The sequence below is a fragment of the Crassostrea angulata genome, chromosome 1, assembly GCF_025612915.1.
Source record: "Crassostrea angulata isolate pt1a10 chromosome 1, ASM2561291v2, whole genome shotgun sequence".
Classification (NCBI taxonomy): Eukaryota; Metazoa; Mollusca; class Bivalvia; order Ostreida; family Ostreidae; genus Magallana; species Magallana angulata.
Genome location: NC_069111.1, coordinates 17,877,138 through 17,896,503, shown reverse-complemented (window position 1 = coordinate 17,896,503; position 19,366 = coordinate 17,877,138). Strand labels below are relative to the sequence as shown.

Below are 19,366 nucleotides of genomic sequence, written 5' to 3'. Positions count from 1 at the left end.
CATTGCTAATTTCATATTGATTTTCTTTAAGTTAGATCAGATTGGTAGCATGCAGTCTCTTTAATACTTATAAGATCGGAAGGCCTCATGCTTATGGTCATTATTTTCGGTTTGCAAAACAAGAGGGATAACTTTAATTTTTTTCAGTTTACAAAACAAAAGGGACAACTTCGAATTTTTAACCGAGGTATTCAATTATGAACTTACCGTTATCGACGAAAGTAAATGAAAGAGGATACAAAATTATCTTCACTTTGAGCACGTCTGTGAACGTCGGATGTTGAGTGTGAGGAACTTTTAAAGAATGGAAACAGCAAATACACACCCAAAGTCATTTCTATGTCATTCAAATTCACCCAGGACTACCTTGAGGATAAGGCGATTAACATTTCAGTGGAAGATTTGGAAAATGAATTCAGTTTTGAGGAGATTTTACGCTGAGCTAAGAATGAAGAACTGAGAATCATATTCGAAACCTTGACTTATTTAATCCGATATGGGCTGCAGAGACATTTTCTGAAATGCAAAGGTGTTGTTATCATAAATAATCAGAATATTAATCCAACAAACAACGTTTGAAGGCGGGTTTAATGAAAGTTAAGCGGGAAGGAAAAAGAGAATGAAAGCACAAGTAGGTGATGTCCGAGGAAGAACAGGAAAAATGTATTCCACTGGAGTTTTGTGTACAAGCGATTCTGCAACTCTACAAAAACAAAGTTTTTTTCCCCCGAACATACTGCTTTTTCTCTGCAACCGAGGTCGTGAAGATGTACGAGAGATGAAAAAAACCGACTTTCAGATCTGCATTGATGCCAAAAATAATAAATTTAAATGCATGCTGCTATTTAAGTTTTGATATTTATAAGCGCATCCTACCAATATTAATTGTTGTATTAAAATTTTAACGTATTTTCAAGCAAATCAAATCAGGGCTCGCAAAAATCATCACAAGGAAAACGAAAGCGTTGATAAGACACCAATAATGTATGAAGAGATGATAGGTCAATAATATTAAAAAATACTTGGCCAAATTACATCCCGATAATAAGTGGCTCTAGCAGAAACCACGCGAGTTGTTTGAGGAGGAAGACAGCGTATGATTTTGTACATATAATATATCGGTCAGCAAAATCACATTTAGAAAAATGAAGCAGAAAGTCAGGAAGGAGGCCAATCTCAGCAAACTTTACACTAATAACTGTATAAGGGCAACTTGTATAATGTATATCAGTCCTAGAAAAATTAAACGAAGCATGGCACATCTTTGGAGAATCCAGTCATAAGTCCGAGTCGAGCAACAAACACTACGCATCCCGTCTGAATGAATCAAAGAAGCGTGACATGTTTACTGCGGTGTCATCCAAAGTTATGTCTGTAACCAGAGAGACATTAGATGTGGAAAACACTTCAGCTAATTTTGAACAGCTGGGCTTATCGATGACCAGTATTTGATGAATGTTTGGAGGAGCCTGTTTTAAATGCAAAACTCTGACCTCAAAACTTCTTTAATTGCAATGTTACGAATAACCATAATTCTGATGGAGCGTAGTATTCTTTGACCTTCAATTTCACTTTGGATTTCCTTATTTTCGCTTTCATTTCTTATACCCCCCCCCCAAAGTTGGGGAGGCAACTCCACTGTAATTAGGGCCCCTCTGTTCGTCCGTCTTTCCGTCCTTCTGTCCGTCCGTGATGGCTTCTTCGGAACATTTCTTCTCTCCCCTTGGCCCAATCTGACTCACTATCATACTTCACCCACAGAGTGTCTTTGAGTAAAGGATGTACAAAGTACACTGACCTTGAACCATGTTTTTAGGTTTAAAGTTAAGTTCATAGCAAATACTTGGCCGTTCACACATCTAGAATACAAGTACATAATTGTGTTTAGTAACTGTTGTATATTTTATACATGCTATATCAATAAAAAGGTAATTCTAATTGAGTTACAATTTGCTTGTTTAAAATTAGGAAAAAATAATATATATAACCGCATTTAAAGAGACGTCTGTTCTGACATGTAGAACGTTTTTGAGATACATAACATGTTGTAGACTTTAATAATGTCATGAGAGAGAGAGAGAGAGAGAGAGAGAGAGAGGAAATGTTTGTCAACATTTTTGTACATTTTGTTTTCTTAAAGTTATATGTTTTCAAAGAGTTATCTCTCTTAATCCAAGAGATATCCTTTCGTTTGTAATTTAGAGTTATTTTCCTTGATTATCCACTTCCTGTACATTCTTTGTGTGACCAACACAAGGACATTCACCCGCTAGTCATTTCAAGCCTATGCTGTCACACACTGTAATAAGTTAACATGTATTTAATGAGGTATTTCTTACGCGAATATTCATTGCATATGCACCTATTTCGTTAGATATATATATATTTGCAATATAAGGAAAATAACTCATTCTCTCTAAACACCGTTACTATTGGAAGAAATGTCCGTAACAATCTTCTATAGAAACCCACATGTGTCAAAACTTTATATTTTGTATCTCATATTTAACATGCATCTCTTAATCTCTAGACTATTCAATAACCAATATCCTGATAAGTTTTTGTTGACTTTATATACATTGTTAATGATTCGTAGATGCCTTTATGTACATTGTTAATGATTTGTAGATGCCTTTATGTTCATAGTTAATGATTTGTAGATGCCTTTATGTACATTGTTAATGTAATGATTCGCAGATGCCTTTATGTACATTGTTAATGATTTGTAGATGTCTTTATGTACATGTACATTGTTCATGATTAGTAAAATGTATGAGTAAATCATAGTTTGTATCTTGGATTAGTTTTGTACCACTGTAATACAACAAGAAAACATACTGACGCAAGCGTCAAATGGGCCGTAAAAAATATAATTGTTGTATGAGTCATCATTGGTTGTTTACATAAAAAACACACCCTAAAGAAGAAAATAACAAGTTAGTTGTACTAATTTTTATGGTAAACTTTAATATATTTTCAGTAACATGTTGTGAAGTATAACATTTTACTACTATTATTAAGAATCGAGTTCGTTACTGCAAGTATTTCTAACGGTAATTGTATGTTCATTGCCATAGGAGAACACATTGATTTGTACATTATTCTAATACAAAGTTCAATTCATCATTTATCTTTTGGAGATTATGTATTTCAAACCATTTTTTTTGCATTGTATTGATTTAAAACTGAATGCATAAGTTTACATGATTTCAAGGGACCACATGATAAAATAGAAGTGGATTATTTTAAATGTACATATGCTCGTCCGGTAGAAACTGCACGATTTTAAAGGTAACAAGAATAGAATTCCAGGGTCCCCCGCCGGTCAAGCAGTAAACTAGTATCGAGTCTATCGACCAAGGCTGATTTAGGAACTTGACCGAGGTAATAGTGGTATAAACATTTGGTATAAATTTAATGAAAATCCCTCAAAATTTGTAGGCATGAGAGCGCTTACAAGATCAATTTTTGGATAAAACTGAGTCATGATTGTGGTCAAAGTCCCATAAAGCCAACAAAAAGTATCGACTAATGCTGATTTTCGAACTTGACCAAGGAAATAGTGGTATAAACATTTGGTATAAATTTAATGAAAATCTGTCAAAATTTGTAGGCATGAGAGCGCTTACAAGGTCAATTTTTGGATAAAACGGAGTAATTATTGCAGTCAAAGTCCCATAACTCCAAAAAAAAGTATCGACTTACGCTGATTTTCGAACTTGACCAAATTATTAGTGGTATAAACATTTGGTATAAATTTAATGAAAATCTGTCAAAATTTGTAGGCATGAGAGCGCTTACAGGGTCAATATTTGGATAAAACTGAGTCATTATTGTGGTCAAAGTCCCATAACGCCAACAAAAAGTATCGACTTACGCTGATTTTCGAACTTGACCAAGGTAATAGTGGTATAAACAGTTGGTATAAATTTAATCAAAATCCCTCAAAATTTGTAGGCATGAGAGCGCTTACAAGGTCGATTTTTGGATAAAACGGAGTCATTATTGCAGTCAAAGTCCCATAACTCCAACAAAAAGTATCGACCAATGCTGATTTTCGAACTTGACCAAGGTAAAAGTAGTATAAACATTTGGTATAAATTTAATAAATATCCGTCAAAATTTGTAGGCATGAGAGCGCTTACAAAAAAGTGTGACGGACGGACGCACGGACGCACGGACGCACGGACACACAGACCCAGGGACACGGACGGACGGACGCCTGGCATTTCTATGTCCCCGCTCCGCGTTGCGGCGGGGGGCAAAAAATAAGCTAGATAATTTTTTTCTTAAATGGAATTATTAAAACATTATCTATACTCCAGTTTATGAAGATAATCATGGTTATTGAATCGCATGAGGTTCTCAAAAGGATTAAACATAAATAAGGTCAGCTCAAATTTTCGGGTCAATTCAAATTTTCAGGTCTTCATAATTTTGCGTAAATAATTGATATGGATGTCATTTCATGATGTTTTTCTACACATTTTACATGGAAATATAATAAATACACCCACAAAGTCATTTTATTTGACTCAGAACATAGAATTAAATTCAAATATATCAGTTATGTAAAATTTCATGTCATTCAGGTCTCAAGTATTTCAGGCCTTTAGTATATCTCCTAATTGATCCCGATACATTGTTTGCAAAAGAATGAAAAACTCCGAAATTTTCTGAATAGATTATAGTCTCGATAAAAACGCGCCTAACACGACAGTCTATGACCTTCTTTACATTTACGAGTATGACAAAAAATATGTAATATTTTTTGAAGGCATAAAACATTTCTACATGAAAATTTACTTTTAATTCATGAAAATAAGCATTATATTAATTCTATTTAAAAAAAAAAACTATCCCGCAGACACGCAGTTACAATATCTTAATGCATATCAAATAACATACCGCCTTCTGGAAGCCCGTAATAAACGATGTACCTTTATTGTGTTTGGTTATGCTGCAAGCAAAGGCAGAAAAAAGGCACTTCATTTCATCATGAAATATTTAGATTACTATTCACTTACTTGTTTACTGGATCTGTTAAAGCGTGCAAGGGATCTGTTCCATGAATTAATTTTAGTTTAAGGTAGCTCCATACTCGTAAAATTCTCTGAGGAAAGTTGAAAAACCGAACTGATTTTGACTTAATAAACTTAAATGTCAGCAATTGTTAGAAAAAATATACATGTCATCACACTTTTTGAGATGCCAGATAAACATAAACTAAAGCATACTTTAGCATTAGAAAAATGTATTTTTTTCTGTTAAAAGTAAAATCTTGTAGGCAGAAATTTGTTTTTCTTGTTTAATTTTAATGTCAACTTTATCAGAAAACTAAAATTACAAAAATATTTTAAAATTAATCGTTGGAATAAGAAAAACTATAGCATTTAGACATACAACTGAGAGAAAGGTCAGATAAAATATATAAAAATTTGGAAATTTAGAATAAAATTTAGTGCGAAAATATCTTTAACCTACCAATAATTCTAATTACATCCATGTGATTATATTCACATAAAATGAATAAAACTATCTTGCACAATTTTTAAAGAATTCAAAGTTTTACAAAAAAGTGTGGCGTCACAGAACACTGGATCTACTTGAAGGTCAAATAGTTTTGATGGTGTAACACTTAGGTTAACGGTAGTAGAACATGACAAACCACTTAGACGGACAGGCTTAGGAGATTTGTAACTAAGCAAAAAAAGTATATTGTCATCAAACAGCTGAGAGTTTATTTCAAATTATTGAAAACGATTTATTTTGAATTTGTCGAGTCTAGAATAATTTCCACAGCCTGGTCGAAAGCAATAGCATGTTACCCCTTATGACACCCCATTGAAAAGCGACTTTAAACTTTTCCATTGATTATGCTTGCATATTTTTCGTAATCGTTGAAAATTAAGTCATATATGAAATACTGATATAAAATTGATCTATGTTTACATTGACTGATATCATTGTACATAAATACTCTTAAAAATCAATCACTGGTCCAATCGCTCAAAATTCCCCACACCACCCACACCTCTACTTTTAATATAAGCACCATCCATCATGCGGGGAGATCTTCAGATTTTCTGGGGTCATGCGCTAGGTCATAATGAATTAGGCAAAGAAAATATAATTACCAAACGGGCTAAAAAATCAATGTTTTTCGGGACATATTCTCAATTCAAATGGTCTAAAACAAATTGTATGAATTTAAAATTTTCCTTTTTTCTTTATGGAAAACGTGATTATGATGATATAAAAACATTTTAATTGGTGGCAACCCTCCCCCCAGCTCGTATAGCTTTAATAATCAATTCTATATGCACAATATTTACAACTGTACATATATATTTTCATGTGCTTCAAATGTTTTATTCCTTGCTTTCTATTCTCCTTACAGTGCTGTCGTAAATTCCGCTCACTAAATTATTTGTCCGGTCATAAATGTTACCATCAACGGAAATATCGAGATTTTCCCGTTTGCTCCTTAAAACATCGTACTCGCCATTATTATCAATCAGTGTGTATTCATTGTTTAAACGCGTTTCAATTAATTCATTACAGTTAGTTGAGTGAAGATCCGAATGCACTTCCGTCTGATTTATAAAATTGTTATCCAGTCCTCCTCTCAAGGTTGCTGTTACTGCACCTTGTGTTTCATTCGGATATGAATAGATGTATTCATTATTATTAACGCTCACATTCCCATTTCTTTGACTTCCATATTTTCCATGAAATCTGAAAAAAAAATTAAATGCAATCTCGCACTTCATCCCTTTTCGTAATATGGGACCATGGGCCAAGATGCTCGCCTGAGCAGCATTGTTCAATTTTGTTCCAAAAGTAACATTTCACTAAATGAAGCCATAAACCAAATTACATAACTAAAAATAAAAATACATTTCAAGTTCAAGTTAATTTAATATAATTTGCACTAAGCTATATTTACGAGATCTAAGATTGAGTGAAAAGGGGAGGGTGCATATTTCGTGTCTAATTAACTGCCATTTTGCTCATAAATCAAAAACTGATAACGTACGAAAAAAAATTATACAAGTACTTTTAAATATGAAAGTCTTAACTATTGAACATTCTATATTTGTTTTTACTAAAATTGATAAATTTGGAATCGGATATTATTGTCGCTTTAAATTGGTATAATTTACACGACTTTTAACATGAAATTGTTATTAAGTCACTATCATACATTATGTAGCATATAAGGAAGATCTAAATCTAAACAAGTTCCATGATATGTGAAAAATTCACAAGATTTATATTATCTAACCTCGCTCACTTTCCTGATCTTTGTTGTTTAAATATCGTACAGGAAAAAGGATTTTTTGGTTTGATCCTGATGGGCATAATCACTGCATCCGACTTTATTAAAATTATATTGAAAAGCATTTTGTTCAATGAATTAAATATTTCACTTGATTTTCAAAACTAAGGGAAAAAATCGTTTCATTTTAGTGTACATTCTGGCCTTTTTCTGAACCCCGAGGTCGTAAGTGATTGTTCTATGACTTGAAAATGGAGAACATTTTGTAAAGGTCAGCTTTTATTTCAAAAACTAGTAATTCGCTGTCCTTACTGAAATATAAAAAATCTTATTTGATTTTCAGCACTAAAATTCCTTGATACAACCATTTCTAGTTTGTGATTTGTAAAGGCTTTTAACCTTGTCCACCACGCCACTAAGTTGTACATCGTGAAAATCCTTCACCAATTTGTTGAAAACTTTTAGAATTGATATCTTATCTTACCTATGAATGCCGCAAACAATTGCAACGACGATCAGCAGGAATTCAACAGCACACAAAATTATTATGATAATCAGTTTAGAGTCATTATTGATATCTAGAAAATAAACAAATAACACCCAATTATGCTTCTTATGGCAATGCAAATGTATTTCTATTTAATTTAAGGATCCTCGACACCCCGTGACATCTACTTTGTATAACAGTACGTCACATTTACCCACTATGAATAGTTTACATCGCCAAAGTTTGGTTCTATCTCTGTAGCGCAATGGCTGCAAGTTCGATCTTCTGACCCGCATGTCCCGAGTTCGAATACTGAAGGAACATTTGTTTTCAAGAATAGTGGTAAAATTCTATAGGTCAATCCCCCCCCCCCCCCCCAATTGAATTTTTTAAAGTCATTTTCAAGTCGGACACATGCTAGAAATCCATATCTTTATGTTATTTAGAAGTTTGAGCTTATATACAGAACTTTTCCCAAAGGTATGGAGGACCCTTAATGGGATCTCTTATAAATATGTTCAATTATATTTAAATTTTGTATTTTAAGATTTGTTTAAATATTCACATCCATAACTCAACAAAAAGACAGATGGATAACATAAATCGAGCTCTTAAAATGAATGTAGAACTTATGTGGTTAATAAGTAAAACCAACTACCAAGAGTTAAAAAATTTACCCACTTGAAGACACGTCTTGATTAACAGAATAGTTAGGCGTTGAAAGCACACACAAATCCATATTAACAGCCCTTGTAGTTCCAGCACAATAGTTTGAATTTTCTGGATCTGTGTAAACATGAATTCGTATTTCAAGTTTTAAGTATATTGATACCGGATTTTACTCCACGAAAAGTATAAACATATCTGCTAAACTATCTAAGACCCTTTATTGAACGTAAAAATTAATTACTTTTATTAGAGTTAACCATGTCACAATGTTATATCTTCTCTATACATGTTCCATTTAAATCTTATTACATACTTACTTATTTCTGTATTATTATTATTATTATTATTATTATTATTATATATATATATATATATATATATATATATATATATATATATATATATATATATATATATATATATATATATATATATATAGATTGCTCTATCCCACTTCTTAGCTTCTTTTTAGGAAGACAAAAGGTTATACAGTTTTATTCATTAAGAATGGAATTTGTACAGGGCTCTGTAATAATTCTGACAGAGGTTCCTCTTTGGGTTAGACTGTTCATTAAAAGTTGAATTAAGTACAGTTTAAAAATTATCCATATATAAAAACAATGAAGTCATTAAAGGGCAATATATTATTTATAACACAAGTTTTAAGCTCGTTAAATTACTAATATATCCGATTGTGTTTTTATTCATTATTTTTTTATAACTGTTATTTATTCTAACACTTGCAACAAATATCAAGAGACCCATGGGCCACTCACCCTCACCTAAACAATAGTTATTTACATTCTATTTCAAAATGTTAAATATAAAAATCTTTTAAAGGAATGAATACTCTCATATATTCCAAGATTTGACAATACATCAAACAATACATAAACAGAAGTCTACTTTTTGGGCATTATATTCTAAGATCTAGGAGGCATAACATCTGGCCAATCTCTCAACAAATGAATGATTACAAAACTATAAAATGAACTACATAATTATAGAAAGTGAAAGAAGGTCACTGCCACCATGATGAGGATATGAGGACGTTAATACATATTGAAATAAATACACGTAGAATTGTATTTCTAGGGAAGAATATATTTATTAAACATTTTCCTACGAACCTTTAGATCTAGTACCTGAGTTGGCTCCGCATATGAAAGGAAGGCTTAAACTGGTATTAGAATGAATGACAATTGGGTTGCCATTTTCGTTTACTACTTGCTTGATTACTGGTTGAAACACAATAGATGAGTTTTGGTATGCGGCCAGGCACACAGATTTGTTTTCTTTGTCAAATTGGGTGCTTAGAAAATCGGAGTTTATTCCTGGTAGAGATTTGTTTAGACTTATACATGTGTCCATTGCCTCACTCCAAGATAAGTGACCATGGTAAGAAGCGTTTGGTCCGTCTGAAATATTTTTTTCTTCAAATTATGACATGCTAAAAGACACATATATAAAATAATATATTTTACACGGATCTGAGTATATCTGTTTTTATTTCAGACGAAGGTACTTAAAATTGCAATTCAAAAGTATAACGTATTGCATGCGCGGTCTCAGAAAATATTCCCGGGGGATGTATTATGATTATTTTGCTTGTCGGAGGTGCGGGGGTATTTTACCTTGTTAACTACAATATATAGCCATTTTAAGACTTCAAATATAAATTGTATTTAAACAAACAATACCGTGTTGTAAACAATATGCATCACACTGTCTCGTAGAGTTATAGCATGGTATTCCATAGAGTCTACTTGCATCAGCTTCTTTTACTGTGTATGCCGCCTTACAACTTGTACTTTCGTCTTCTAGGAATGTAGGTCTGTCTGAAAGAAACCATTTTACAGATAATAAAAAGAACAAATCTAAATAAAATGACCCATTCCAAGCATATGCATTGAATCCGATTACTTATTTTGATTCATGTAGGTTGTAAATAATACCTACTTTCTATAATGGAAAAGAGTTCTATATAATTCACTGACTCCGTATTTCCATCGCGTAGGCAATAGCTATAAGACACACGTTTTGCAGTTTCCATGATATTCTGGTCCAGTAAAACACAACTTCTTTTCCTCTAAATAATCAATATTAAATCATGAACATTTTAGATTTATAATTGTTTTAATTAATTACTTGTTTTATTAAGTACAACAGTAAAATAACATTTCTGCAAAAATGACCAAACCTTTATCCCAATTAAGGGGATTGAGTCTTTTTTTGTCGTCCATTCTTTAACGCTGATTTTTGTACAGTCCATTTCCGGAAACTTATCTACCGTGAGGTTGTAACACCCTTAACAACGAAACATATCAAAAAAATTATAACACGTTCTTTAGGTTGTTCGAAACACCAATGTATTATTTGATTGATCGATAATGAATCTTTTTTCTTTTAAAAAAAAAAAAAATATGATTCCACAAAAAAATACTAATACTGATATCAACTTTTAATTACATGTATTTTATATTATTCAGGTTTTTGAAAATTAGATTTGGTAAAAAATGGGTAGAGTTTGGAAAACTGAAATTTGAACTAGAATGCTTCAAAAATTGTTATATTTAAACATCTGCTCAGCTCTTTTAAACTTCATGTTTCAAAGAGTTATTTACTGAACTTTTGTCAAAATTAAAAAAAATCTGATGCACGCAATAAAGGTTTTGTTTAAAAAATGAAAAGATATTCAAAGTGCACAAACTCAAAAATAAGGTCATTGACACATTTTTTGAAAGTAAAAAAATAAGATTACAATCAAAGTTCTATGACATAAAATAGATTTATAAAAAATCATCGGCGGATTTTTTTTCCATTGAGTTAATGTCATCTTTAAAATACCGTGTTCGCAGCCAAAACAATTTTCCTGTTTCTCTTACAAAACGCAAAAAATAGTATCTAAGATAATTGAAAGCTGAAATCGGTCTAATATTTTTATGAAATTATACATGTATACAATATATTTAGCATTAAAAAAATTCTTTATCGATCCCTCAAATAAAATATTGATGTGTCGAGGAATCAATTGTATTGTATAATATATCTAGCACACCAAATAGGCAAAATATCAACGGAATTTTTTTTTAAAAGGATGGCCTACCTTTATCTCCGATCACAAACTGTTATTTTGCATAATTTTTATCTAAACTTTACTCATTCTTTGGATCACTTATATTTGAAAACAAACATGAAACAACTGGGAAAGTACGTTTATCATTTAAAAGCAATATTATATTGAATCAATTAAATTTCTCCTTAAAAATGTTTGTTAAAATTGAGTATAAAATTATGTTTTTTATTTCTAACCAAAGAAACGCCTTTTTATTTTATTTTTTTTTCATTAAGAGGATGGAAAGTTCATTACCTTCATAAGAGATACATGGCTTGACTATGGCAATGCTGTTATTGTTTACAACAAATGTTGGAAAGACAGCAAAATGTGCAGATTCATTGGGAAGAAGATTGACAAAATTTACAAATGACTCGTTCTCAAGGACACTGAAGCCATATTTACAACACAAATACGGGATAGAACTGTCTAGAGTTTTATTATGTCGCACAATAACGTAGTTTGAAAGCTTTTCTGTTTTATCTGTCATATCATAAAGAAGAAGAAAAAAATGAAACGCGATTTATAACAATGATATATTTCGTGATTGACACATTCTTTAAATTGTTATTCGTGTCATAAATTAATCAAGAAATTGAATAGAATGTATTTTGGCTGATACGTTTTCACCTAAAATTGGGAACAAGAAGTTATACTCACTGCCTGAATAGAGATTGATACTGTCATATTGTGTGACCGAGTTGTTTGTCGTATAAAATGAATATATTCCCTCATCCGAGGAACTGACATCTGTAATAATTATCAAACATGCAAACATACTTGTTTAAAGAATCGTGTTAAATGTCAGATCGTGTTATTAACACTTTTAAAGAAAGCACTTTCAACTTTATTAAAGACATTAAGGACAACATGGCGAACGTTCGTTGTTTGGTCTTTCTACTAAGAGGTTAACATGGTAAATTTGGCAAATGTATACTCTTAATTTCATATTTCAACAAAATAATATTATTACTAATTTTATTTAGGTTGTAAATTTCATTATCATTTTTGTGGTTGGGAGACACCCTTTGTTTTATATTTTTCAATTTGTTTTTCTAGCTAACTGTTTATAAGCTTTCAAGCCACTTTTGATGAAGTTGATTAATTTTTTGCGTCATTTTTTAATAAATGACAATTTTTTTTAAAAATATTACGAGGTGTTACTGTCTTTATTACGTTGACGAAAAAATGAAAACAAACGAGTTTCAATAACATCTTGGTCGGTTAAAAAAGGGTTTTTTAACACATATACATTTTTGAAAATTAATATCAAGCTTGAAAACTTACTGAAGACGTCGAATCTCACCGAGATTATTTCACAGGTGTTATTTTTATGAAACTTTTCCGTCCACCCATATTTGTCGTTCTCGCCATGTGATCCCCCTTTTAATACCCGAACTGTCTGTATGATGCTATTATTTTTTCTCAGAAGTAACTCAATGTCGGAGTTTAAATACTCTACGACGCTTAATCCAAAAACGTAACAATCAATGGAAAAGTTTTCCCCTTGTTTTATGGAATTTGTCGACGCATTGATTGAAACTGAAATTAAACAAACAATATGATGACATCATTTATTTAAACATGAATAAAGATATGATTTTGATTTTAATGAAGTTTGAATATTGTAAGAAAATTGTTTTTCTTACTTTTAAAATTTTCAATAACAGTATTCATTAGTTTTTTGTAATAGCAGTAAAAGCTACTTCCTATAAATTGGAGTTCCCGAAAATTTCTTTACTATCTATTCTACCATATCAAAATAATAGACTCGGATTTTTTTGCTTTAATACCGAGGAATCGGAAGAGTACTGTCTTTTGTTTTATATATTTTAAACATCATTGGTACTTGAAGATTTCCAATTTGTTTTTATTTTTTCTCAATCAAGCTTCGCTTATTATCAATCAACGAAAATTTCGTTAGAAAATCCGGAAATCATTTTGATCTTTTGGATTTTACAATCTTGCGCATGTTCATTACATTCACGCTAAATCATGGTAGGCACTTTAGTTTATATTTCCACAATATCACATTTGTATAGATAAACTCAGAAACGATATTGCAAATACGTGTAAATTTTCATTGAAAATTTGTCACATATTCTGTTCATCAAAGGAAATACGCGAGATAACTCTAACTCAGTGCATTTAATATGAAAAATCCTGAAAGTTCCGAATATCAACATGGTGTGTTAATTCGAAGCGAGTTAAAACGTTGGTGAAAAAGTGTTGAATTCTCCCAGTCCCTGATTCTTCATTAATTTGAAATAAATTTTTGGGTGAAAGGTATTTACAGCCTCAAAATGGTTTGTTATAAATAATTTGACTGTTATTTCAATGCTTCTTCATTGATTTTTTCCAAAATCGTTTCGGAATGATTCTGCAATTTTTTGCAACATTAATACGGGTATATGGGAGGTATTTTAACTGTGGCGAAGGCCTTTGCCGAGACACAGTTAGATTATTCTAACTTCGCAGAGTGTAGTGAAATTAATAGCATTATCGTAGACTTAAAAGCTTGTTTATGTAAATGTCAACAATACGGTGTGTCAAAGTATCTATTTCTATATCATATGCACGTGCACGCACGGGTCAAAATCTAATAATATAAAAAATGGACTCTATTTTTTTGTTTTTTAATACCGGTAGATTGGGAGAAAACTGTCTTTTAATTAATTTTTAGATCTTATAATTATTGTACCAAAATAAGTTTTCAAATCAAAGCCTATTTTTTTTTAGCGTTATTGATCAATCTTTGGCAGGAATTAACAATAAAAATCCAGAATTAGAACTGGAATAAATTGGAACTTTTTATCGCTAAGACCTAAAATTTCGCTTCACACAGACTTCGACAACTTTAATAAATGAAGCGGGTATGTTTGTTTTCGATTTTTAAGAGGTGTACAATTTTTAAAAATGAGCTTGCTTGTCACAATTAATACATTTATTCATATGTAAATTTTATTGTAGGGTACCTCTGGTTTGTTTTAATGTTTATATCATTTTTGCTGCCTCAGTTTTATATCACATTGTTAACAACGATGGTTAACTTATTTTTACGGTAACCAATCTCCAATAGGGGTACATGTAAGTTATTTTTTGCTCAATATTTTAGTCTAATTTGTTATAAAGATTAACCTCTCCAAACCGGCAGATTGCCGGACCGGAAAACATGCCCTGTTTACTGATGATGCTGGTTTACCGAGGTTCAATATAATTAGCCATTGTCAAGGAAATTAAATCTATATTTAACCCATTTATATAAAGTTAATATAGAGATATAATGAGTTAGATTAAAATGTTGTATTTATTTATAGTCAATAATAAGATAAGAATTATTTTTATAAATAATGACTGATAACACATGCATACGAATTTATTTTCAAAAATAATTTCAATCAAATAGGCACATACATGTACATATAATACCATGTTTGTCGAACTTTCATTGAAATGCTGCTTATATTCACCAAATTTACATTCGACTTTGATAAAATATCTTAGTTTTTATAACATTTATCTGAAATGATATATAAAATACTGTTATGCGTATGTTGAAAATAAAACCACAGTGGACTGGGCATTTTCAAAAGTATAATCATGGATTTATTATCTAAACATCTATGCCGCTTGTATCATTAACATCCGATTTATCGTCGAGTTCTAATCTTTACCCGGTGTAATATAAGTAAAATAGAATAAATAAATACGAAACAATCCGTAATTGTATAAATGTTAATAATGTTCCTTGGTTATCACACTATTTTATAGTAACAAGAAGCTCTCACTTCGTAGTTATTAAAGTAGTGCGATGCGTACTGTGTGCGTAAATAGTGGAGTTTGCCGGATGCCTCATACAGACACAGTTGTTGTTCATTTATAGTCAATAATAATATTCTTAAGATCTTATAAGATTTTGTGAGGAGAAAAAAAACACCAGCCGGGCATATTTTATGCTGTAACGGATATGACCGATGATAACACCACGGAAGAAAAGAAGGCACCGTTCATGAACAGGCAACTATTTTTTTATCAATATCTTTTCTTTAACATAAACTTTCTTTAAGATACATTGCAGTATTTACAAGTTTTGTATGAAAGATGTGAGATCCATGAAAAGGCGTAAATAACACTGGAAAAGTTTAATATTCTGTACGATATAAGAAGTGTAGATACTGTAGATAAAGAGGAAAGGATGAAATGACAAAAAACAATGATCATGATTGCAGAAAAATAACTGACAAATCTTCTAAAGCCATGGAATCAGACATGGCAATAGAAATGCTGCATAAGCTAAAAGCAAATAGATTTCCATGTCAAAAATATTGATAAAGAGGCTATCACTATAGCAAGAGCAAAAGCAACATTTGATGCTTCCGACCAAAACTTTGCTGACTTTAAATATTTGAAACAAATGTTACTAGAAAGCCAAACATTATCTGTTGTCCATTTAAAATACTCAAACATGATTGAAAATGTTTTGCTTACATCGTGAAATCAAACAACGATACTATCAGTGAAAAATATAAGATTCACTTCCAACTCAACAACAACGGTTTTCTTGGACCATTCTTTGTGCATTGAAAACTGGTGTAGATTAATTAAAGATCCAGAAAATTTGAAACCACTTTATCCGCGTACTTTATCCGAAACTTCCCTTGCTATCTTAAACCCCCGATATTAGGTCGTATGGTGCTTTGGTTTTATCCGTAGTATAGATATTAGGATTAATCTAAGGAACTAATTTTAAAATGAATCGGATTTTGATGTAAAGGAAACGAAATTTTTAAAAAAATATCAAAAATAAATATTAACAAACGAAAAATAGTATAGGAAACTCATAACTAAAAGAGGCGCCGTTGACAGATTTGGTAAAATTACTAAATGGGTATCAGGTGATAAAGGCTATGAGGCGTTCATTTTATTGAAGTCAATTTGCTTGTTCATGCCATCAGGTCTGAATGATTTGAGTCTGTGCATCCAGAACTTTCCTTGCTTTTCCTCCCCGCGTCTATCCAATGTGGATTACGGTCAATAAATAACCACTACAGTCATCCAATTTGTGATGTCTTCCATTTGTGACCACTTATATCAAAATGTTCCTCGACGGACTACTTGATTTTTTTAGTCTATATGGTAGAACAGTGGTTGATGATGCTTATGCAGAGGTCACCTACTAGTATTTCCACAATGTATTGCTGAAAGCAAACTTTGCAACTGATAAGATAGGTGCAGTTTTCTGTGCGACAAGACGTGTTGCCCAATTCTTTGAAGGTGTGACCCGTAATAAGGCTCATTAAAACTGTTTGTTTTTATGCTGAGCTTGCACAAAAGGCATCTGTCGACTGAACAAGTTTTGAAACCACCATTTGGCAACGGGTTGTCTTATCTTGCTCTCACAACCATATCCTTTTAGTTCCTTGGGCGTTAAAAGGCAGCCATTTGTAGATCCTAGGAAAAGTAAGCCATTTTTTTGTTCACAAGTGGATCCCTGCTTTTGTCTGTTTTCTCTTTGTGTTGCAAAATTGTTTTCCTGTCTTTTGTAACAATCTCATTAGTTGCAGATTGCACTGTGTTGTCTTTACAGCATCGATGCCATAGGTGGAATTTTTATATCCACATGTTACTACCTAAATTACGAATGGCTGACCTTTTCATGGACCCACCAAAGGTTGTGTTTAAACCCCCAAGGAAGATATACCAAAAAGCCCAAACTATTAGCATTTTCTTTTTTTGACCGGTGCCCTATGCTAATGGTTCTCATTTTTATCTTTTAAATTATTATTCTATGACTGTCATTAATTTCATTTTAAAATAAATCAGACTAGTTGCCATAAAAGCACTTTGGAAATATGCTTTTTCTTTAGTTAGAAACGAAGATTTTTTTTTCTCGTCTTTCCAAAAGACCTCAAATTGTTGCCATTTATTATGACTGATTCTCAGATGATCTTTTAAATGCCATTTGACATGTTTATCTTCTCTTACCATGGCAAGGTAATTTGTTTGCAAATTATGTCGAAAAATCTATGATAAATATATAAGCAATATACTAAACTATAGAATGCGAATGTCAAAGAGAAGGATTCTGGTATCAGTCGCTGTTTTTCTCTTTTTTTCATTGAGTATGAATATATTTTGATACTTATACCATGATTAGCGCCTCTTAATAAAAAGATTCCTTTGTTAGTAAAGGCTTAACAGACTACGCATTAGAACATGGACAAATTGTACGTCACACTAACTACACAATCATTTTATCAATTTCAACGACAACGTAGATTGTAATGACTATTGGAACAAACAACCATCTCATTTATAATGACTCGATATCTTCACTTACCTGAAAATGTACTAGCAGTCACTGTTAGATACAATGATCCTATCAACATAAGCATTATTTTCATTGACATGGCGAACTGACATGTAAATATATTAACTTAAGATATTTTATGTACATAAAGTACATGTTATGAAAAAAGCTTTTAAGTGGGCGAGTGCCGTTTAAAACAATCTTCATAATTGTTCATCCTTACTTCCAAGATTGCATTGCACACTTCCTTATAATATTTTGAAGTATTTTAAGCACAGCTCATGAATCATCTTCATATTATCTCGGTTCCGAGAAAGCTGATTTCTTTCTGGTGTCCTTTGTCGTTTTGTCCAATTAACTTAAGATATATGTGGTGTATTTTAGTGAATAACAATAACAAGATCTGATTATTTGCTTCATTTCTTTACTACAAGATTGGGCTTTCACACAAATTACGCATTATAAGGCAATTGCATTACAAAGATACAGGAAAAAAAATATATATTTTAATTTTTACCAGCACGGTAAAAATACAAAAGATTTGAATAAACCCTGTCTTACATGGGTCACGTGACATCCATCTTGGTCTATCATCAACAATGGCGACGATGAGAAAGATAAGTATACTGTGAAGTTTGATAGATTTTGCAATGAAAGAAAAAATAGACAGACTGACAAGGATAGAAACAAAGGAAAGATTTAATCTTTTCTGGAACCATTTTACCCATTTTTGTACAATGAACATTAGGATTAAGACCCTTTTAAAAGTTAGGGAAGATCATATGAAAATAAGAAAAATGGTTGTGCAGTTTTAAAAACTCGACTTAAAAACAAAACAGTGAGTAATAGAATAAACAATAGTAAGCTCCGATTGAAAAACAAAACAAAGTTGGGTGTGTGTTCAAACTACGAACCCAGAGAAATGTAGAAGGGGATAATAATGGCTCAAAGTTCATTATTATAGCAATAGGAATACCCTTGAAAAATATTCGCATGAATGTTCTAGCATGTGACAGAGCATGTGATATAATTGTGGAATTAATTAGCTTTATTTGATAATCATCCGGGTGTTGAAAGAGGGCGAGAATACAGAAAGTCTTTAAGAGAAAATCGGGTCATCAATTGAAAAGAAAATGCAACCTGAATATGTACTTTTAATTTAGGAAGAGAAAAGAAAAATTGTCTTTGTTCTATATTTCTGAAGATAGGATGACGTATGTAAATATATGACGTTATGCTAATTTTAACCGATAACTGCACGGTGTCAGAAATTATAATTCTGTCCGAATTTACCTTGATTGCCCTTTTGTTCGTACTTGTCGACCTTTAACGGTGTACCTTGAACTTCGGTCCTTCATATCTCCTTATCGTTACAATCAACTACTTTCTCACGTTAAGATCTTTTGGAAAACGATAAAAAGACAATGAAAAGTCTTGTCGACTGTCTCCTTTACGCAATGGAACACAGCAATGGTATGCCGAACTCAGCTTTATCTCTACCGA

The 19,366-nt window shown here is 31.7% G+C and overlaps 1 protein-coding gene across 1 annotated transcript; it reads right to left on the bottom strand.

Annotated features, from left to right (window-relative positions):
- Nucleotides 1-6,306: 6,306 nt before the first annotated feature.
- LOC128177907 (uncharacterized) lies at nucleotides 6,307-17,963 on the bottom strand. The gene is made up of 11 exons (XM_052844824.1): nucleotides 17,894-17,963; nucleotides 12,841-13,095; nucleotides 12,214-12,303; nucleotides 11,809-12,036; nucleotides 10,639-10,745; nucleotides 10,398-10,527; nucleotides 10,139-10,276; nucleotides 9,569-9,856; nucleotides 8,451-8,555; nucleotides 7,767-7,860; nucleotides 6,307-6,738 (listed from the first exon to the last, which is right to left on the bottom strand). Exons 1-11 carry the CDS (start codon nucleotides 17,961-17,963, stop codon nucleotides 6,372-6,374), a joined length of 1,872 nt encoding a protein of 623 aa, XP_052700784.1. The 3' UTR covers nucleotides 6,307-6,371.
- Nucleotides 17,964-19,366: the final 1,403 nt, after the last annotated feature.